Raw genomic sequence first — 22,816 nt, 5'->3', positions numbered from 1 at the left:
TTGGACCATATCATAAATATTCATTCAAGTGAGTTATTGTGTACAAAAACCAAAGGGTCTAAAATTAACGAACATAACAATATTTAAAAAATGGATATTTTACATTTTTTACATAATAACACTCTTAACAAGACTTTTTAAAGAGTTAAAAAAAAAAATAAGAATGACTATCAATAATATTTAAATTATATATGTAAGATTATTATACTATGCATCTTAATGTGTATCTTTTGAGTATATCTATACATATGCATGAGGGTAACATGTTAGTATAATATAATAACATAAAATCTCAAGTGGGAATATACCAAAAGAGAATAGGGAACGACGTCGTTTAGCAAAATGAAAAGGCCGCCCGGAACGAAGGGCGAGAACAGAGAGAGATAAGTCAGAAAGGCAGAACACGTGGTCTAATCGCATCGACGAATTCAATTCAGAACAGAAACCGCAGAAGAACACGGGAAAAAGAACAAACAATGAAATGAATAATAATATAATAAAAATTAAATAAAACGAAACGTACCTACCTACCACACAAATACAAAGCCAAAAAAAAAAAAAAACAAAGAAGAGAATAAAAAGAAAAAGAAAACCTCACTCCTCAAAGAAGAAAAAAAAAAACGGACGGTGCTGATAAACCTCATTCTCTCATCTGAGTCGTCTCCTCTCTCCTTTCTTCTCCAGCGTCCGATCCTCCATTTCCCAACTCCATCCAAAGCCTCTCCCTCTCTCGCGCCCATTTTTCTTTAATAAGGTAAACAATTCCAACTCACTCTCTCTCTCTTTCACACAAATACACACACAGAGAGACTCTCTCTCTCTCTCACTCACTCACACAAACCAAACCACCACGAGTCCCTCTCTCTCTGATTTTTTTTGTTTGACGATGTCGTTTTGTGATGGACTAGTGTTTCTTCTTCTAGCGTTGCGATGGCGGAAGTTCCGACGAGTCCGAACGGAGGAGGCAGCTACGACGAGAGCGGCGATCAGAGCCCGCGCTCCAACGTTCGCGAGCAGGACCGGTTTCTTCCGATCGCGAACATTAGCCGGATCATGAAGAAGGCTCTCCCTGCCAATGGAAAGATCGCCAAGGATGCCAAGGAAACCGTCCAAGAATGCGTCTCTGAGTTCATCAGCTTCATCACCAGCGAGCAATTGCACATCGATCGCACTCTTTGTTCTTAGTATTTTTTTTTTTTTTTTGTGTGTTTGATTAATTGTAGGTTGAATGATGTGTAGGGCTAGTGATAAGTGCCAGAGAGAGAAGAGGAAGACTATTAATGGAGATGATTTGCTTTGGGCTATGGCTACTCTAGGGTTTGAAGACTATATCGATCCACTCAAGATTTACCTCGCCAGATATAGAGAGGTCAAATTTCGTTGAAAATTTGGGCTTTTTAACAATGAAAATGAAATTATTGTCCCTAGTTACCTTTTAATCTTTTCTGATAATGAGTTTTGACTGACTGAGTTTACTTTGTTTCCTTGTTTTCTGATTTTTTCTTGGTGCTGATTTAGATGGAGGTATGTTAAATTTATCTTCTTTTTTGGTTTATTTATTTATTATTGAAGTGGCTGGTTATTAAAATTTCTATTTTTTTATGTGTTTGGGTTTATTGTTTTCATTGTTATAAGAGTGTTTGGATTTTGAATATTGGGGTTTTGCAAATTATGGGATTTGATAGGGTGACACCAAGGGGTCAGCAAAGGGTGGAGAATCATCTGCTAAGAAAGATGTTCAGCCAAGTCCAAATGCTCAGGTTATGATTTGTGGCTTTGTATGGGTTAATTTTTATGTGTGAAATTTTCTTAGCATCTTATGGTGGCTATTTTTGGTGATGGAACAGATTGCTCATCAAGGTTCTTTCTCGCAAGGTGTTAATTACGCAACTTCTCAAGTAATCTCTCTCTCTCTCTCTCTCTCTCTCTCTCTCTCTCTTTCTCTCTCATTACATACAATATAGGCACACATCATTGGTACTAAACTAAATACTTCTGGTGGATTGTTTTCATAATTAATTAGTATGATGGGGGTGTAGGGTAAGGTCCTATGAGTTGAACTTACCAATTAAAAAAAAAATCTCTAATAACAGTGCAGGACTTATAAAAATGGAATACTAGCATTGCTTGTTGTTGTTAGAATTGTGTGTTTAGTTGATTAAACTCACCATTTCCTAATAGTTTAAGCTTTTGGAACAATCGGTAATTTAACATGATATCAGAGCAGGAGATCCTGGGTTCGATCCCTGTTCTCGCTCTACCTTCCATTTAAAATGTTAAAAATCCCATGTGTTGGGCCTTACCCATTAAAAAGTAGTTTGAGGCTAACTTTGAGCCTACACGTGAGAGGGAGTGTTAGAATTATGGTTAAGTGACTAAATTTACCATTTCCTAATAGCTTAAGCTTTTGGGAGAATTGGTAATTTAACTGTTGTAAACTTTGTTGGGTTATGATATAACTTTGTTTTGATTTCCCTTGAGTTGTCATTTTACACCTAGAACCGAAAAGGACCTTTGTTGCACTGGAACTTCCCATTTCTCATCCATTCTAGCTCTAGTAGGGTTTATTTGGAGGTTAATTCTGTTAGTTAACTTTGATCCTAATAGGCATGCTTAAAAGAAATATGGTGTATAGAAAGGCATGATTATTGCGTAGACTCACAAACAAAATTGGTTTGCGGTTGAAATTCTTTTAAGAACATCTCATTTTCATCAATCTAGCATTTAAAAATTAAAGGGATTAATCTTGAGCATAGTTCCAACAATCAAGTTTGGTGACTGTATTGGTAGGCGTCCATGCTTATCTTTTGGTTTTGGGCAAGAAGGAATCAGTTATCTTTTGTGTTGTTAGGTTTGAATGACTCCAAGTAATGATCAACTCTATTGTAGGCTAACATCTACATATTAGACAATACTAAAAGGCATGTTTGGTTTTGGGTAGTTTAAGTGTAATTTATATTTTTTCAAGCTATCAACTATGAAGTCAAGTTTAATTTATTCCAATGCTTGGATTATTTTTTATGTAGTGTCCTGTCATATCATGTATTAGCAAAGATATACTAATAACATATCATTGAAAGTTCTTTTTGTATATCATGGAAGACTGCTAGTCTTTTAAATATTGTTCGATATGTCATCACAACACAAGCATTAGTCTCTGTTGCCCTTTGTCCCCTCAACAAAAGCGCATAGTAGGTTTTGAATCCATAGCCATACTTTAGGAGAGGTGATGCCATTTGAGATAAGAGTGTCAGTCCTTATCTCTTGAAGTGGTAAATCACATTTTAATCTCTAAATATCTATTGATGTATTCATGGTGTTGATTCTGCTTCAGATAACATTATGAAGTGTACCTATCAAAAAAAAAAAAAAAACATTATGAAGTGCAAACTGAGCCACATGTGGCTTCCCATTTGCTCAATCATTCTTTCTTTTTGACTCCCCATTGAACCGTCATTATTTTTTTCTTTTCCCTTCTGCCTCTTTCAATAATGGCAAATTTTTTTTTTTGATAGATAATAAGAGTTTTATTGATGAAAAAGAACAATGTGTTTACGATTGCAAACACACTGCCCTTGAAACAGATACAATCAAATCATAAGGAAAGACTAATAGAGGTAAGGAAATCAGACAAGAAACTACAATGCATAAGCCCCCAAATACGAGACCACTCAAACAAAGTCCTAACAAGCAAGGTCTTCAACTTATCTATAGGATTCTCAACGTCCTCAAAAGTTCGGGCATTGCGTTCCTTCCAAACTACCCACATAAGGCATGGTACCAAATTCCAAACCTTTGAAGAGTAAGTTCCCAACCAATTCCTCCATGCAAAAAGAAGAGAAACAATAGTGTCCAGCATCACCCACTGAACCCTAAACATAATAAGGACCTCACTCTGCAAAGCAGATGCAAACTTACAATGGATCAAAAGGTGATCCACAGTCTCCTCATCACACCTACATAAACAAAACCAGTTAACAAGGGGCAAGTTCTTCTTAATAAGGTTATCAATTGTGAGAATCCCACCCCTAGCAGCAGTCCATAAAAAGAAAGATACCTTTTTAGGTACCTTTACACACCAAATGCTCTGCGAAGGGAAAGAAACAGAAGGGGCCTTCAATAAAGCAATATAAAAGGATCGCACATCAAAGACACCACTGTGATTCAACTGCCAAATCAAGATATTCCCCCCCTCTCCACTAGGAATCCTGGCAGAGACATGCTCATAGAAAGAATAAAATCTCCTCAACTCCCATTCATTAAAATTGCATCGGAAATGGAAATTCCAACTCCTACCTCCCCTGTCTGGTGCAAAAACTATCAGGTCAGAAATCAGAGCTTCCTGAACCACAGCACATGCAAACATTCATTATGACTCTTGTTTAATAGAAAGGTGTGATTGTATATGAGAATGATTATACAAATAAGCATATTAAGGTTTGTGGCTTATGTCCGTATGCCATTTGAACACTTTTTACATGTGAAATTTCTTTTACATCATAACTTGATTTTAAAATCAATTTTGCCTGGTATCAGTAAAAGGAAAATAGGCCCTGTAGTTTTTTTAATATCAGTTAGAAAATGCCATAACAGGATGACAAAGGTACCTGCTATTTTGGAGAGATTGCTGACGAGTGTTAAAACACTTTTTCTATCCCTTGTACTCTGCAGAGCCAGTCTTTTTGGAATTAGGGTTTGCCGCCAAAGTAGGTGCTTTTAAATCGGAATCCCATAATTGAAATTGGTATGCCGTTTGGTCTTTTCCTTCTTTGGTTATCCTATTATGTGGGGCCTTCTTCTATTCTCGTTAATTACCCCTTCCCCTCTATCATTTTATGGGAAAACTTTTTCCTCCCTCTAATATGTTACCTCTTTTAGGTGTAACTGTTTGTTCTTTAGTGTGCTCCCAAGCTTCTGTCATTTTCCCTGACCTTTTAAACAAATTTCAGCTACGAATGAAAGTCTCTTCGTACCTTGATAATTTGAAAGGAAAAATTTGTTACGAACCAAGGAGAGAGAGATTTAGAATATCGATAATGGTCAAAATCTCCTTGAACCATGCTTATTCATATATATATATATATATATATTTTTTTTTTTTTTATATTGCACGAAATGATGTTATTTCACGATATATTGATATCTTTGCTGGAATGTTAATTTAGCAGTGATATTTTCTTTCCCCATATTTTTCTTGGTGTCTTGTGAGTATCTTGTAGATGTCCACTTCATGCACTTCCAATTGGTTGATGAATATGGAAATGACGTGCGAAATCACTTCTGGTTGCTTCCAAAGTTCACACATGTGAGCATGTGATATAGTATAATAGTAAAAACAGGAAGTTACTTGATACATGGTTCTGGCAGTTGGGGTTGTGAATCCGTGGTTTACTCCCTAGGGGTGGGTCCAAAGAGCCTTGCTTTTGTTAGGTTCGTCATAAAAAATAATAATAATAATAATATAAAAAATATATTTAAAAAAAAAAAAAGTAATATGGAAGCATTTTAGGACTTTCTTGTGCTGCCACTTTAGCCTTTGAAACCAATTAGAATTTGCCTTTATATTAGACTAAAGCAACCCAACACTAAACAAACACTAATTAATTTATGTTTAGTCTTCTCTAAACATTCTAATTAAATTATATCTGTTTTTTCATCAATCTCTGGTTTAGCTTTTATTTATTAATATTTATTAATCAAATATATACATGCAAATATTTTCCCAAAACTTTCCCGTTCATCACATGGTTTGGTGACTGTGTTGGGATTATTGAGGAAGCAATATTTCTGGTCTGTCATTAACTGTCCCCCTATGAATATTCCCCATATTAGTTGGTTCTAAGACTTACATACTGGTCTCTTGTAATGTTTGTAGTCTCAGGCACAACATCTGATGATTCCTATGCAAGGCTCAGATTAGATTTCTGCTCGATCATTACTAATTCCACCATTTGGCGTCCTGCTTGAGGAGATCTTTTTCAGTGCCCACAACAAATATTTATTCTTATGTGAACACTGACATTTTAGGGTCTTTTGGGCACTATTGTCCAATCCATATGTATTCTAGGTATGGTTTGTATGTTTAGGGGTGTCTTTCGATTAAAATATTTATTTTAAGAAAACACTGTAAATCTTGGGTCCTGTGATTTGTTAACTGGGTGTTTTGGCAATATGTTATGGAGCTGATTATGAAACTGTTTTTTTATTTTTTTTGCCATATAAAATTTCTGATGATGTAAGGAAGAATGCTCACCCCGAGAAGTTTATGAATTTTCTAATGCATTGATGTAAACGAAAGGATAAGGGTTTCCTTTGTTTTTTTAATCTCTACCAAACGGTAGTCAGGCAAAGTGTTTAGTACACTGAGGTCAACCGGTTGCAGGTTTGGTTTCCTGCATCTCTTTGAGCTCTTAGGTTAAAAGAGCAAAGGTTGTAATGAGTGCAAACTCACTGCTGGTCACAAGCTATCCCTTTTTTCACTGGGAAAGGAAACTTAACAATTTTCTTTATTCTTTGCTCGTGTTACTGGGTTTTAACAAGGTGTTGTTTCTGGTTTTGACAAGGTGAGAGAGTTCTTGAGTAGCAAGAATGCTTCTTTGTTTACTTCTTTCTTGGAAGAGCTCTGTTTTCAAGTTCAAGGTAGGAAGGAATCTTTTAGACACAGCTGTCTTCTTTATAATATTAGTTTTAATTACTGTGGGTAACCTTCATGCGATTCTAGATAGAGGGTAATTTAGTAAAGGAAAATATGGGGAGTAAAATGCTGCATTTTTCCACGTCAATGGGTTACTTTATTTTCGTGCCACAAGTTCTGCGTCAATTGCATATGCTTTTGCGTGTCTGACTCGGTGCGGCACACCAATGTTGCCACTTCCTTCCCCTCTACGTTCAAAGGCGATAATGGTGCTTCGGGATCAGCTTGTGATTGGTTCTTGTTGGTAAAATTAAACATTATAAAAGAGCCTCATAGCTCTGCCCTTTGTCTCTATTTACTAAAGTCTTTTCCCAATCTCTGTATCTTTTAGCTTGCCTTTGTCCATTATGTTTTGAAATTAGGTTGATTAGTGATTAAAATTTTGCAATGTTACATCACTGGTGTTTTGCTGTCCATCAAAGCAAATGGATTTACTATAATAATTTCCATTACTAGGAATATTTTGAAATATTCCATACCTGATGCTAGCGGCAAAATCTTTTTACAATTTCCTTCTCAAGTGGAGAATCATCCAAAACAATTTTGGGTAATCTCTCCTTAAGGGTTCTCCTCTCCATAGGTTGATCACCAAGTTATCCTTTATTTCATTTTATTAAAGAAGTGAGTTGATGTTAGGGATTTAAAAAGATTTTCCGGAATATTTATTTCTAATTGAAATTGAAAAGACGTTTTTGCCTACAAAATTCTAAATACAAAAATTACAATTTCTTAAATTTTTAAGAACATTTTCATTCATTTAATATCCCTATCATGGATTATGGATTTGGGGGAGGGGGGAAAAGCTACAGAAACAAAAACAAAATGCTCTACTTTTTTGCGCATAGTAGGTAGAGATAGAATTGAAATGAATGAATAGATAATAATTTCCCCTTTACAGTCAAAAGCAAAGGAAATATCATCTGAATCTCTTTCAGAAGTAGCTTTTATTTTTCAACCATTGGTGGTTAGTGATGAATACAGCACTATTAGATTGTGCTTGACTATGTTTAACTTTTAACATCCTTCCATTAAAAAAAGAAAAGAAAAGAAAAACCTTGAAGTAGAATAAAACAATCTACAGGCATTGATATATAGTGATCAAATAATAAGATTTGAATATGCCATAAATGATTCTATAATGATGGTAAGTTGTAACATTTTTTTATCAGATATAAATGAATGAGTATAAACTTAAAAAATATTAAAAATATTAATACAAATTTTACTTCATAACTTTTATAAATTGACATGACCATGAATATCATAAGTCATAACTACTTATATCAGTGATTTATCACCAACTTCATTATTTTTAGAAATTAAATATGAAAATGAATATCGTAACTACTTATTTTTGTGATTTATATTACCCCGAACTTATCAGTTATCACCAAAAGGCAGTGAACATAAGCATTACCAATACTTGACCCAAGCCCAGGCCCCAAAAAAAAAAAAAAGAGAGAGGAAAAAAGGATAAGGCGGTGCAACAGCCAGCCAAACAAAGACTCCCTGATCAGACGATCCAAATGACTTGATCATGCTAACAATTCTGATCATCTCCGATTCTCAAGGGAAAACCCTAACCGTGGATTCCAAGTTTAACCTCCACGTCAAATCACGATAATCACAACCCTACTTTTCTACGGCCAAAACCGGACCCTACACCAACTCTCAATGCACCTCACTATCACTATTTTACTGTGTTAATAAATAATAACAACTCTAATTACAATTAATTAAATAAATCCACATATATATATAAATATAAATAGAGTCGCAGAGATAGATAGATACACACACAAGCTTATTATTCACACTCACGCCCTCTTCTTCATCGCCATCAAAATCACAATCAGCATCACAGACCTTAATTTTAATCGCCAAAGAAAGCAAAGAAAGAAAACAGAGGAAGAAGAAGAAGAAGCAGTTTGCCCTAGATTCCCTATAGAACTATTCGCTCTCTCCAAAGACTTGATAAAAACAACTACAAACTTGGTACCGTAAAATCATCAAATTTTTTATTTTTTTATTTTATTTTTATAAATTTTGTTTAATGTCATCAAGTTGTATCATTTTCTTCTAGCTGATCTTAAATTTTCCTCTTCTTTTTTTTAACCTGTGAAATTGTATATCTCATATTGTATAGATTCTTTTGGATTGTGTTTGATTTTTTTTTTGTTAGAATTGACTAATTCTGATCAAGCACGTTTTTTTTTTTTCATTTTTTTTTTTTTTTTTTTTTTTTTTTTTTTTTTTTTTTTTTTTTTTTGTGTAAATGGAAGTTTCAACTTGGGAAAGAGTAAATTTTTATTGATTATTCTGATGATTATGGTATTTGTGGGTTTGGAATTTTAGTGAGAAAGATATTCTATGGTTCATCTGATGAAGATTTTGGACTATACAGGGTGGCTATTTTTATTGAGTTTCTGTGTTTTGTTGATCATAAATGGGTAATCGTGGACAAAAGCGTACTGAAATGGTTGATGAATTGCCAGCTGATAAGAGGGCGTGTAGTTCATTGGATTTTAGACCCAGTTCATCCAACTCCTCAGTTCAGACCCATATGAACTCCACACATTCAATACATGAAACCCATGACAATGATATGGACACTTCCTCTTCTGCTTCGGCTTCAAGCCGATCAGAGGGGGAACCCGAGAGGGATTCAGCATATGGGTCTTGTGATTCTGATGACGCGGGGCAGAGGCGTAACAATCTTCGCGACTATCGCGATTATCAGAGGCAGAGATCTTCCGGTGATCATGGGAAATTCAAGAGGATTTTAACAAGTTTGAGTGAAGAATCCGAGCCTTCAGGGCAACTGGCTGCGCTTACTGAGTTGTGTGAAGTGTTGTCGTTTTGTACAGAGGATTCACTTTCAAGCATGATTTCCGACTCATTAGCTCCACTTCTTGTAAAATATGCAAAGCACGAGAGTAATCCGGATATAATGTTGCTGGCTATAAGGGCTATAACTTATATTTGTGATGTGTATCCTCGGTCATCTAATTTCTTAATTAGGCATGATGCAGTTCCTGCTCTTTGTCGATTAATGGCTTTTGAGTACGTGGATGTTGCTGAACAGGTAATGTAGTTATATATGGTTAGTTGTGTGTTATCCAGTCTAAGACATTTATGACCTTGTTTATACAAGGAAAGTGTGTTGTTATATGGGAACTTATAGTTATAAATACTGTTTTGTTGTAGTGTCTGCAAGCTTTGGAGAAGATATCGCGGGAGCAACCACTTGCTTGCTTACAGGCTGGGGCAATTATGGCTGTCCTAAATTTTATCGAATTCTTCCCAACAAGTGTACAGGCAAGCCAATATAAAATACAATTTTATTTGGAATATGATGATATTTGCAGTTGTTTTATCTTGAGGGTGTTTTAAACATAATTTCCCCCCATTCTGTTTGCATCAGAGAGTTGCTTTATCCACTGTGGTGAACATATGTAAGAAACTTCCTTCAGAATCTCCTTCACGTTTTATGGAAGCTGTTCCCATACTGTGCAATCTTCTTCAGCATGAGGATAGACAGGCATGAACTGTTTATAGAGTTTTTTATTATAATTTTTTTTTTAAGAAATTTTTTTTTTGTCGATTCATCTTTTATTGACCTTCCACTATGTTTTTATTTCAAATTCTCAGCTTGTCGAATATGTTGCTATTTGCTTGATTAAAATAGTGGAGCAAGTAAGTCAGTCTTCCGAGATGCTGGATGAACTTTGTAAGAATGCGCTGATTGGTCAAATTGTACATCTTCTAGACTTGAATAGCCGAACAACTGTATCCCGACCTATTTATAATGTAGGCAAAATTTTCTAAATTTTGCATTTGAACCAGCTCTTTTCTGATATTACTACTTTAAAAGAGTAATCTTGACTTTTAGACTATATTTTGGCAGGGTTTGATTGGGATACTTGTCAAACTTTCTTCTGGTTCAATTGTAGCCTTCAAAGCTCTATATGAGCTCAATATAAGCAGCATATTGAAGGATATATTATCCACTTATGACCTCTCACATGGAATGTCTTCTCCTCATACAGTGGATGGACAATGCAACCAGGTTTACATCTTTGCCTATGCAACTCTGTTTTATCTCTTATGGCATCAATGTGGATTGAATCCTTGGAAAATCAATTTTTATTCTTGGTAATGGTAAAAAGATACATTGGACCTTTTGTACTTCCATGTGCCTCAAAACAACCTCCTATATGCATGTAAGAGATCAAGATAATAATTTTTTTATGCCTTTGTAATTGAGTATGAAAGCTTTAAAAAAAAATTATTTTTCTGTGGGACTGGAGAGAAAGATGGCTGTTAGTTCAAGTTTTTTTTTGGAGGGCTTAATGAAAAAGAATTCATTTGATGTTTGTTTCTTAACTATATAGTCGGGAAGAAAATTCTTGTCTCTCTGGAGGTAAGAGTAAGAGTTAGCACATAATCACAATATTTACCTATGCATGTTTTGGTAAGAGGTGAGAATTGATCTACTAAAATTCCATTTAGATACATGTTTTTCAACTTTGCATGTTCCAGTTTTTGAATTTCTGTAAATGCATTCTTATTGGGAAAAGTCTACTTTTATTTGTCTAATCATATGAAGACCTGCTTGAAACTGCATGCAAACTCCTCAACCCATGCTGAAGGATTTTGTTTGACACCCATGCCTTTTTCCTTGAGTATTAGTCTGCAAGCTGCACATAAGGATCTCAGATTCACATGTTGCCAATGTGCAAATTAATGGCCTTTAATTTTTTATTTTTAACGCAAGAACTCTATGCATGGCTAGAGAAATACCGAGTCTGCTAGCTGTTAATAAGTCACGTGTATGCCTCTGGATTCAGAGAATATGCCTATTGGAGATCTCATGTTCACCTACATTAGAATATCTCAAATCACTGAGTTTTCTGCAAAATTGTAGTTCAAAGATTGTGGGATTGGTTGTATATTGTGTTAATTTGGCTGAAACTGTCAATGTTATACATTCACTGATTGCTTTTTAATTTTGTATGTGAGTCTTGGAATTTAGTTATTGTTCTATAATATAGATGGTTATGTGTTCATTCTTGACTGGAAGACCATTATTCGTATACATTCATTGATTGCTTTCCAATTTTGCTTGTGAAATTGTATTATGGGTTCCATGCTATAAAAGGGAATGGTGTTGTTATTGCTATTTTTTCATCCTCAGGTATATGAAGTTCTGAAGTTGCTTAATGAGCTTCTACCTACTTCAGCCAGAGATCTAGATGCTCAACAAGTGTCAGATAAGGAAGCTTTCTTAGTTAACTGCCCCAGTCTTCTGCAAAAATTTGGGATGGATGTACTTCCCTTGTTGATCCAGGTTGGTTTCTGAATATTTCTGTTCAACTGATTTTTATTTTTCTTCCATGGCTTTGTAATATTTCCTGCAACACTTGGACAGGTGGTTAATTCTGGTGCAAATTTATATGTTTGCTATGGCTGCCTATCTGTTGTCAACAAGTTAGTTTATTTGAGCAAATCTGACATGCTTCTTGAATTGCTGAAGAATGCCAACATTTCAAGGTGAACCAGGTTTCTTGTCTTTTTGTTAGAAAATCTAAATTATATTTTAACTCAAGCTCAAATTTATCTGTCTAATTGGCAGCTTTTTGGCTGGAGTATTCACTAGAAAGGATCAGCATGTGCTATTGGTAGCCCTACAGATTGCTGAGATGATCCTGCAGAAGCTTTCTGATATTTTCCTGAATTCCTTCATCAAGGAAGGTATCTTCTTTGCTATTGATGCACTGCTAACACAAGAAAACTGTTCTCAGTTGATGTTTCCAGTGTTCAGTGGCATCCAGCTACCGTTTGAATCAAGTCAGAAATTAGCTTCAAAGGAGGTCCTGAGATGCTTATGTTATGCTTTTGCTACTGGTCAATCTGCTACAGCATCAGAAACTGGTAGTTGCAAGCTTGAAAAGGATTCTGTTCACAATCTCGCAAAGCACATAAAGACTAATTACTTTGCACCAAAATTATATGACTCTGAGAAAGGCGTGACTGATATTCTTCAAAAGCTCAGAACTTTGTCTACTACTTTAAGTGATTTGGTTAACATGACAATCAGTAATGATGTTCCTGCTCAGCCTGAAGAGAGGTTTTATTGTATATTGCATCAAATTATGGCTAATCTTAATGGAAGGGAAACCATTTCCACTTTTGAATTTATTGAAAGTGGGATTATGAGATCACTACTGAATTACCTATCCAATAGCCAGTACCTAAGGGAAAAGTGTGAGGGTCAGGGTGTAAATGGTCATTTCTTTGTTGTAGAAAAGCGGTTTGAGATGTTTGCAAGGCTGTTCTTGTCTTCTTCAGAACCCCATTCTGTGGACTTGCCCCTAGTGGTGCTGATACAAAAATTACAGAGTGCACTATCTTCTTTGGAGAATTTCCCGGTTATTTTGAGCCATGGATCCAAGCAAAGGAACTCTTATGCCATGATTCCAAGTGGACGCCGCACACTACATCCATGTCTAAAAGTTCGTTTTGTGCGAGGAGATGTAGAGACATGCCTTTGTGACTATTCTGAAGATGTTCAAACTGTTGATCCTTTTTGCTCTTTGGATGCCATTGAAGGATATCTGTGGCCTAAAGTTAGCATTAAAAGAAATGAGCACATTGAGTCATCCAGTTGTGCTATGGGCCAGACAGATAGTCTACCACCTGATTTACCATCAAATGCAAGTGCTGGCCCAGGAGAAAGTTTACCTCACATGGAACATGACAGTATGTCCACAGATTTGCCTAATATGCAGGTTATATGGATTATTTAAGCTAAATTGATTCTTCTAGAGACAAGAAAGATTCTGATTTGTTTTGTTTTGTTTTATTTTATTTTATTTTATTTTCAAAGGGATAGGTGGTGGGGGAAGGGAATTTTCTGATTTACATGGAATTTATGAATCTTTGAGCATTTATTTAATCTCAGTTATAATTTTCCGCAGGAAGATGATGCTAAATTGTCTCAGTCTGCACCTGAAGAAGCAGTCACTGTAAGACAGACAAATCCTTAAAAAACATCTTTGGGTGAAGTTAATCTTCTAGTTGATCCCTCATCATCAGTTTATAATCTTAACTCAGCTAATCTTGGCCTTATCTATACTAAATTGTTTTTTCTATATAAATATCACTTTCCTATTTGGATTCGTGATCATGGCTTTGATCCGATATTACATGCTTTTTCTGCACCTAACAAACTTTTCATCATCTGAATTGGGTTAGTAATGGAAGTATACCGGTGGTGTAAATTCCAGTTTTAGGGCTGTCTTCTTCTCCTCCTTTTTAGCACCAAGGTATTATCACTGTTCTTAGATATCTATTTATTGTGTTGCATAACAGGAGCCTGTGGAGCAAGAATTACACATTCCTTCAGACCCAGACACCAATAAGGAAATTCAGCATCCTGCCTCTTCTAGCGATGAAGATGCTTCACCAAAACTGGTGTTTTACCTTGAAGAGCAACAGCTGGATAGAACACTGACACTATACCAAACAATTCTCCACCAACAAATAAAAGAAAATGAATTTATAACTTGTTCAAAATTGTGGAGTCAAGTGTACACTTTAACATATAAAAGAGCTGTGGAACCTATCCAAAATAATTCTCAAGAATGTATTCTGTCAGAAAAAAATTTCTTTGTTCCAGATAATGTCAGGGCATATATGCAATACACTCCATTTTTCTCTAGCATGTTTGCTTGTGAACTCACTTCTGACTTGGAGAGGTCAAGTTCTACTTACGATATACTATTTCTGCTCAAAAGCTTGGAAGGCTTGGCCCGAAATGCATTTCATCTGATGTCCCGTGAAAGAGTATGTGCTTTTGCTGAAGGAAAAATTGATAACTTGGATGGTCTAAAGGTAGTAGTTCCTTCAGTGCCACAGAATGAGTTTGTAAGCAATAAATTGACAGAAAAACTAGAACAGCAGATGCGGGACTCTTTGTCTTTGTCCACTGGTGGTATGCCTTCTTGGTGTAAACAGTTAATGGCTTCTTGTCCTTTTCTATTTAGTTTTGAGGCAAGATGTAAGTACTTCCGGTTGGCAGCATTTGGTCAACTGCAAATTCAATCTCATCAACTGTCTCATAGTAATTCAGGGCCCACTAGCGACAGGCGGCCCAGCTCTAGCAGTTTGCCACGTAAGAAGTTTTTAGTTTTCCGCAACCAGATTCTGGACTCTGCAGCCCAAATGATGGACCTGCATGCGCGTCATAAAGTGCTTATTGAAGTGGAATATAATGAAGAAGTTGGTACTGGTCTTGGTCCGACATTGGAATTCTATACCCTGGTCAGTCATGAGTTCCAGAAGTCTGGCCTAGTTATGTGGAGGGGGGATCATAGTTCATTTGCCCCCAGGACAAGCTTACAGGCTGAGGATATGGCAATTCTGATGTCACCTTCTGGACTTTTCCCATGTCCATGGCCATCTAGTTTAAATACATCTGATGATCGGTTTTCTGAAGTTCTGAAAAAGTTTGTCCTTTTGGGCCAAGTGGTTGCAAAGTCTCTTCAAGATGGAAGGGTCTTGGATCTTCATTTCTCTAAAGCCTTTTATAAACTCATTATTGGCCAGGTATGTCCCAATTCTATGTAAAATTAGTGCAACTCTGTATAGGATTGTCAGGTTAGCAGTTAGTTTGCATGATAGCGTTATTATTTAAACCTTGATTTCTTTAATAATTTATTATTTGTATTAATTTTTTCTAGGAACTTACTCTCTATGACATCCAGTCATTTGATCCTGAGCTTGGTAGGACATTGCTAGAGTTTCAGGCTCTTGTTAATAGGAAAAAGTTTTTGGAATCTGTCTGCAAAGAAAATTCACCACCTGAATTTGATTCATGCTTTCGGAATACCAGAATTGAAGATCTTTTCCTTGATTTTACTCTCCCTGGGTATCCTGACTATGTACTTACTTCTGGCGCTGATCATAAAATGGTAATGCACACTTCAATATGAATGCATTTTTTTGGGTCATCTTTCAAATGATGAGGTATGTACTGAACTTTATTCATGTTTTACCAGGTTAATATGAGTAACTTGGAGGAATATATCTCGCTTGTTGTGGATGCAACTATAAACAGTGGAATTTCTAGACAAGTAGAAGCTTTTAAATCCGGATTTAACCAGGTCTGTACCATTACATGCTTTTTTTTATGAAGTAGGCATGAATTATTAAAAAAAAAAAATTGAAACAGCATCATTTCTTTTCAAAATTCCTATTTTGAAATTTGTTATGGTAATGGCTTCAATTTTTATGATTCCCTCATTTCCATGGTTGATTTTTACCTTCAAATGCTACATAAGGTGTAATGCAGCCATTATATTGTAGAAATCACATTCTAATCCTAGAGCTTCAATTTAGACACATTCCTATTTTATAGTCTGTGGTTACCTCATTTACCGCTGTCACCTCTGAACAAAACTTGGAACCTGACTCCTAAATAGCCACTGCCTCACAAGTATGGTTATATTGCTGAGACTGGGAGGTTTCTATTGTAGGCCTAAAGTGATAGAAGGTGACACAAAAGAATTGAAACCTGAACTTCAAATTTAGCTCAAGATCTTCATTTAGATAACAGTATAGTTCATAGTCTCTGGTCAGCTTTGTTTACCGCTATTACTTGCAATCGAAGTTCCAGAATTGACAGAGCCTAACATGTTTTGATGTGGGTTCATTACTCCAATCTGGGGGGGGGGGGGGGGGGTGGCTCTGAATTGGAGTCTACTTAGCTTTTTTTATTATTAATTTGATTTTATTGTACTGTGTATGTACTTTTCTATGAGCAATATGATAATCCATTTTGTGAATGTTTTGTATTTGGTTTTTCAGGTTTTCCCTATTGAACATCTTCAGATTTTTACTGAAAAGGAACTAGAGCGTTTACTATGTGGAGAATATGATTCTTGGGCTGTATGTATCATATCACTTTAAATATTTCATTATGTATTTGGGGTACTGATTATATTTACTAAAGATGTTATACATTCTTTTAATCAGTTCAACGAGCTCCTGGATCATATCAAGTTTGATCATGGATACACATCCAGCAGTCCTCCAGTAGTTAATGTTAGTGTTCATACATCTTTTATGTATTTACTTATCTATTAATCTGACACTTGCATTCATAATCTAGAAAATCACCCACTTCTTCTGCAATTTCAGTTGCTGGAAATCATACAAGAGTTTGACCATGGACAGCGACGAGCATTTCTGCAGTTTGTGACTGGGGCACCTAGGCTTCCCCCGGGAGGTTTGGCGTCTCTCAATCCAAAGTTGACAATTGTTCGAAAAGTCTGTACCGTCAAAATATCTGCTTGCTTAATTCGCTTTTTGTTCTTTCTTGAGTTATCATCTGACTATTTCTTTATTGTCGTGTGTTTTAAACAGCATTGTGGCAACTGGGCTGACATTGACCTACCTAGTGTGATGACTTGTGCAAATTATCTTAAGCTGCCAGCTTACTCTTCAAAAGTGAACTCTCTTGGCTTTCCAGCGCACATTTTCATTGAAACTGTTACAGAAAAACATTGAAAAAATGTATTCTGAACTTTTTTTGTTTGTTTGTTTCAGGAGAAGATGAGGGAGAAGCTCTTATATGCCATAACAGAAGGACAAGGATCATTCCACTTATCATAGCGTCAGATATCGCTGTCCAACAGGTGCTCAATTGTGAAATTGTAATTATTAGAGTAGGTGTTGGTGGTGTAGATAAAAGACTGGCTGGTTAAGGAGGAGCTGATTGTTGAGGAGGAGCTGATTGTTTGGAACAAAAGGAAGCTCCTTTCTTTGCTGACTATAATTGGTGGGATATGTAAATAACCTGTAATTACAGGTGGTTTATCTATTTCATGTTGGGAAGCTGTACAGGAAAAGAAGGGGAATTTCAGATAGATGGGTTGCACTTCCAACATTTCATGTATAAAGCTGTGTATATAGATTTTTATCATTATATATAGTTGCTCTTTTGTTCCTGCTGCAATAATAGTTTTATGGGTATGTACGTGGAAAATACACTGCACACTGCCATGTTTATTTTGTGTGCTGCCGTGTTTCTCCTGTCTCAGTTGATTCTGGCTTTCTCCATAACCATACTGAGTTGAAGATAAAGTGTATGTTTGGATTGCACTAAAAACACCAAACGTCTGCGTTTGGCATTTTTTCTGTGGGTCTCGTGTACTGTTCACGGGACTTGCAAATATAGTATTCAACCAATTTTGCTTTAAAACTGGGTCACATAGTACTATTCACATATTTAAAAATTATTTTGCTACAATGCTTTCAATAATAAGCAGTATCCAAACATACCCAAAAGGTGCTAAATAAAATCAACTTTGTTATTGACACAGCTTAGTGAGATGATTAGTTACAAGAGCAAGTGGTGGGTGATCACTTTTGCATGATCAATCACTCGCATTACTTTTATTTCCCACAATTCACAACCTGTCACTTCAGGAAGTTATGAAAAACTTTGTGAAATAAGTTTTCCTTAGACTTGTTGAAATACAATACATTGGTATAATGATGGATTTTGAGAGAACTTGGATAATATATTGGTATAATGATGGATTTGAGAGAACTTGGATAATGTGGACCTATGCGAATACATTGTCAATAGGAAGTGAACAGAATACTAAGGCCATTTTAGTAAAGTTAGGACAACTATGTAATCTTTCTTTTTTTTCCTGAATAAAAAAATGGGGTCTTTGATGTGAGCTCATCGATCCGACGTCATATGACGGCAATGGATAATACTACGTATACCACACGAGCCTTGTTAGGGCTATCACTCGAACCGCTCCTCTCTGAATGCAGAACGAGGACTCCTTATCTTTCTATCTAGCTTTTATATGTATTCTTTCACTACACATTCTACAAAAGAACAACTTTTAAAAATCAACGAATGCAAAATAAGTTTTCTTTCATATGACTTAAAGTGAGTATTTCTTCTCTGTTGTTATTTGGCATCATAGCCTACCTAAGCAATTAAACCTAGTACTTCAGTTCGTAAGAAGTGTGGAACAATCCAACTACTATCCTTAAAAGTCTGTATGATATTCTAAACAAGTATATCTTTATAAAATTTTCTTGTTTATCTGTCTTTTATATTCTTGACTATCAAAGTATCAATATTATGTGTTAATTCATTTCTAACTGTCATGAAACTTGTATTTGCTTCAAAGCTCATATCTTCTGTTAGCCAATTTAAATTGGGGTTAGATGAGGTATTGGTATTGGGGGAACTCTGTTTTAGGCACCATGAAGTATATAGGTAGTCTTAGATACCAACAAGTAACAACAATCTAGAATGGTTTTGTTTAGCGTAACCATGAGATAGAATGTATTAGATCTTGGCTAACATATGAGAAAGAGGATTATAGACATATGTTGTACCTTTTGTTCGCCAATTAAATGAAGAAATCATAAGAGTACTATTTCTTAAATGTTGTACCTTGTGTTTCTCAATTAAATTCAATTTGTGTAATTTTATTGGTTATTGAGTCATATGGTTGAATTTAATTATATTGAAAAAATATAATATTTTTATATTGAATTAATAAATGCAATCTTGTTGATAACTGCAAGGAACTCCTCCAATGCCTCCCATTGAAGAAAATCAAGCATTGCTTTAGAGAAGTAGAGATGGAAACAAATGTGTTGATGCATTTGCTAAAAAAGGGTTAGACAAGATCAAGATTTGTGGTGTTTAATAACCCACCTTTTGATGTTTTATTTTTTATGTATTTTGATAACTTGAGTATGTAGTATGACAAGCACTGTCTGGCTAGGACCTTGCTATTTTTATTTTAAATAAATAATAAATTTACCTTTATCACCAAAAAAATAAAAAGAAATCACATTATTAAATTTAAGGAAAATTCTTGTTTTACGTTGTACCTACAAAGTAAACTTACATTGTTGCAAAAACATTATACACATTTTGCATCTATAAAGTAAGATTACATTGCAAATACAATGTAAACCTATAAAAATTCTAAATTTAATTAAAAAAAAATTAATGCGCTTACCTAAAGAAATGCCTTTTTTTATTTTTAAAAAAAAAATTTAACAAATGTCTTAAAAACATTGATTTAGAGACATTTTATATTTTTCATAAAAATTGTATCAAAATTTTTTTTTAAATAATTTATTGATAAATATCTTAAAGATCCTGATTAAATTTTTTTTTTTTTATATATATAAGTAAAAAGAGAAGTAACTAATTTAACTGTAAAGACCAAAAAACACGTAAGAACTAGTTTAACTGTAAAAAAATCCAACAATTAGTAACCGTAAGGCTGTCTGTGTGACAAACATGAGGACAGGATATACTCGACGTAGTAGTTTCCACTTCCACTCAATATAACCTGAAACTCTCTCTCTCCCTCACATTATCTTCTTTCTTCCCATAAAAATTCAAACCAAGCTCCTACCTTTTCCCACTCCAAACTCCTGTTTCTCCCAAATGGCCCAGTCATGAACGCAAAACCACTGCAATCATTCCCAACACTTTCATCTTCCTCTTCATCATCAACCTCTAACTCTTTCCCACTAACCCAAACTCTCACTCTCCACTGGGCTTCTCCTCCACCCTCTTCCTCCACCACCACTAAATCCAAGCACCCATTTCGTGTACATACCGCAACAAATCATACTAGCCCATCAGACCTCTCTCTCACCACCACCACCACCACCACAGAGCTACACAATTCACAAGACAATAAACTTCTAACTTTCCTCCGTCAAAGAAAAACAGAGAAAGCCTGGATTGCCTACACTCAATGCACTCATCTCCCAAGTGCCACTTGCCTTAGCCGCTTGGTTTCCCAGTTGTCCTATCTAAACACCCGTGTAGGCCTCACACGCGCCCAGTCCATCATCACGCGCCTCCGCAAAGAGCGGCAGCTTCACCGCCTTGATGCCAATTCCCTTGGCCTCCTTGCCGTGGCAGCCGCCAAGGCTGGCCACACGCTCTATGCCAGTTCAATTGTCAAGTCCATGCTCCGCTCTGGCTATCTTCCCCATGTCAAGGCATGGAGTGCTGTGGTGAGCCGGCTCGCCGCTTCTGGCGATGACGGCCCCATTGAAGCGCTCAAGCTGTTCGGGTCGGTGACCAAGCGAATCCGCAAATTCGCTGACCCCACGATAGTTGCAGACTCGCGGCCTGACACGGGTGCTTACAATGCTGTGCTCAATGCCTGTGCCAATTTGGGTGACACGAAGAGGTTCTTGCAATTGTTTGATGAAATGCCTGAGTTTAGTGCTGAGCCTGATGTGCTAACTTATAATGTTATGATTAAGTTGTGTGCTAGAGTTAATAGGAAAGATTTGCTTGTATTTGTATTAGAGAGGATTATTGAGAAGGGAATTCCGTTGTGTATGACAACATTGCATTCGCTTATTGCGGCTTATGTTGGTTTTGGAGATTTAGAAACGGCGGAGAAAATGGTTCAAGCAATGAGGGAAGGTAGGAGAGATCTTTGCAGGATTCTCAGAGACTCGAATTTAGAAAATTCGGGTCAAGAGGATCAAGATGGGGATAGAAATGGAGACAGATATAGAGGCAAAGACGGAGATGTGTTTGTGAAGTTGCTTCCTAATAGTATTGAGTCGGGCAATTATGAGCCACCATTGTTGCCGAAAGTGTATGCTCCTAACACTAGAGATTACACCACTCTAATGAAAGGTTATATGAAGGCTGGTCGTGTCACTGACACGGTCCGAATGCTAGAGGCAATGCGGCGCCAGGATGATAGTTCTAGTCACCCTGACCATGTAACATATACTACTGTTGTTTCTGCACTGGTGAAGGCAGGGTTGATGGACCGGGCTCGTGAAGTGCTAGCTGAAATGACAAGAATTGGTGTAGCTGCTAATCGGATAACCTACAATGTACTCCTCAAGGGTTACTGCCAGCAACTGCAGATAGACAAGGCAAAGGAATTGCTTAGGGAGATGGCTGATGATGCAGGAATTGAGCCTGATGTGGTGTCCTATAATATCTTGATTGATGGGTGTATACTAGTTGATGACAGTGCAGGGGCTCTTGCCTTCTTTAATGAGATGCGAGCAAGAGGAATAGCTCCCACGAAGATTAGTTATACCACTTTGATGAAAGCTTTTGCCTTGTCTGGTCAACCAAAGCTGGCTAACCAGGTATTTGATGAGATGCTCGATGACCCTCGAGTGAAGGCTGATTTAATTGCATGGAATATGTTGGTTGAAGGCTATTGTAGACTGGGATTGCTTGTAGAAGCACAGAAAATAGTTCAAAAAATGAAAGAGAATGGGTTTTACCCAGATGTGGCTACTTATGGCAGTCTGGCCAATGGAATTGCATTGGCCAGAAAGCCAGGAGAGGCACTTCTGCTCTGGAATGAAGTAAAGGAGAGGTGCGGGGTGAAAAGGGAAGGAGAGGTTCCTGATTCTTCAACTTCTCCACCACGATTGAAACCAGATGAAGGGCTTTTAGATACACTGGCTGATATCTGTGTGAGGGCAGCTTTCTTTAAAAAGGCTTTAGAAATTGTGGCTTGTATGGAAGAGTATGGGATACCACCAAACAAGACCAAGTTTACAAAAATCTACGTGGAAATGCATTCGAGGATGTTTACTAGTAAGCATGCCTCACAGGCCAGGCAAGACAGAAGGATCGAGAGGAAGCGAGCAGCAGAGGCTTTCAAATTTTGGTTGGGTTTGCCTAATTCTTATTATGGGAGTGAGTGGCGGTTAGAACCTATTGATGGAGATGGGTAATTGAGTATGCTTCTGATTCTGTTTGACCACTCTGGTATGTCTCTGTATATTATAATACTGAAGTTGGAATTTCCCACCAAAAAAGAGGGGGAAAGCAAACGTAATCATTTGCTTTGGATCTGAAGGTTATGAAGCTTAAATTTATATGTAAAATAATCTTCTATGTTATGCATGAATGGTCACCTTTGTCACCTAACTAGGATTGGTAGTTTACAGTTTACCCCTGACCCTTGGGGCCTCACCACCCCACCCCAATGATACTTAAATGCTTTTAATGTATATCTTGTCTATGAGACTGTTGAATATTATGTGCTATGTGTTTGTCAG

The 22,816-nt window shown here is 36.4% G+C and overlaps 3 protein-coding genes across 6 annotated transcripts; all 3 read left to right on the top strand.

The window, feature by feature from the left end:
* Positions 1 to 589: 589 nt before the first annotated feature.
* On the top strand, positions 590 to 6,205 carry LOC115953908 (nuclear transcription factor Y subunit B-10-like). 3 transcript variants are annotated; one of them, XR_004083798.1, is made up of 8 exons: positions 590 to 754; positions 909 to 1,151; positions 1,240 to 1,369; positions 1,519 to 1,524; positions 1,686 to 1,760; positions 1,848 to 1,898; positions 4,672 to 4,744; positions 5,876 to 6,205. XR_004083798.1 is itself a non-coding variant. In XM_031071734.1 (7 exons), exons 2-7 carry the CDS (start codon positions 931 to 933, stop codon positions 5,918 to 5,920), a joined length of 528 nt encoding a protein of 175 aa, XP_030927594.1. In that variant the 5' UTR covers positions 590 to 754; positions 924 to 930; the 3' UTR covers positions 5,921 to 6,205. The 3 variants fall into 3 exon arrangements, 2 of the variants coding, with proteins under 2 accessions (XP_030927594.1, XP_030927593.1); XM_031071734.1 differs by lacking the exon at positions 4,672 to 4,744 and having other exon boundaries at positions 924 to 1,151; XM_031071733.1 differs by lacking the exon at positions 4,672 to 4,744 and having other exon boundaries at positions 591 to 754.
* Positions 6,206 to 8,493: 2,288 nt separating this feature from the next.
* On the top strand, positions 8,494 to 17,719 carry LOC115951308 (E3 ubiquitin-protein ligase UPL4). 2 transcript variants are annotated; one of them, XM_031068500.1, is made up of 18 exons: positions 8,494 to 8,689; positions 9,099 to 9,779; positions 9,902 to 10,012; positions 10,119 to 10,235; positions 10,346 to 10,504; positions 10,602 to 10,763; positions 11,892 to 12,044; positions 12,126 to 12,247; positions 12,330 to 13,485; positions 13,675 to 13,722; positions 14,069 to 15,304; positions 15,439 to 15,669; positions 15,757 to 15,861; positions 16,565 to 16,645; positions 16,733 to 16,801; positions 16,898 to 17,026; positions 17,123 to 17,206; positions 17,306 to 17,719. In XM_031068500.1, the coding sequence occupies exons 2-18, from the start codon at positions 9,141 to 9,143 to the stop codon at positions 17,369 to 17,371; spliced, it is 4,668 nt and encodes a 1,555-aa protein (XP_030924360.1). In that variant the 5' UTR covers positions 8,494 to 8,689; positions 9,099 to 9,140; the 3' UTR covers positions 17,372 to 17,719. The 2 variants fall into 2 exon arrangements, with proteins under 2 accessions (XP_030924360.1, XP_030924361.1); XM_031068501.1 differs by having other exon boundaries at positions 9,050 to 9,779.
* Positions 17,720 to 20,110: 2,391 nt separating this feature from the next.
* Positions 20,111 to 22,768, top strand: LOC115952746 (pentatricopeptide repeat-containing protein At3g09650, chloroplastic). The gene has a single exon (XM_031069980.1). It carries the CDS (start codon positions 20,210 to 20,212, stop codon positions 22,487 to 22,489), a length of 2,280 nt encoding a protein of 759 aa, XP_030925840.1. The 5' UTR covers positions 20,111 to 20,209; the 3' UTR covers positions 22,490 to 22,768.
* Positions 22,769 to 22,816: the final 48 nt, after the last annotated feature.

This window comes from Quercus lobata, chromosome 7, assembly GCF_001633185.2.
Source record: "Quercus lobata isolate SW786 chromosome 7, ValleyOak3.0 Primary Assembly, whole genome shotgun sequence".
Classification (NCBI taxonomy): domain Eukaryota; kingdom Viridiplantae; phylum Streptophyta; class Magnoliopsida; order Fagales; family Fagaceae; genus Quercus; species Quercus lobata.
This window is presented reverse-complemented; position numbering and strand designations above follow the sequence as displayed.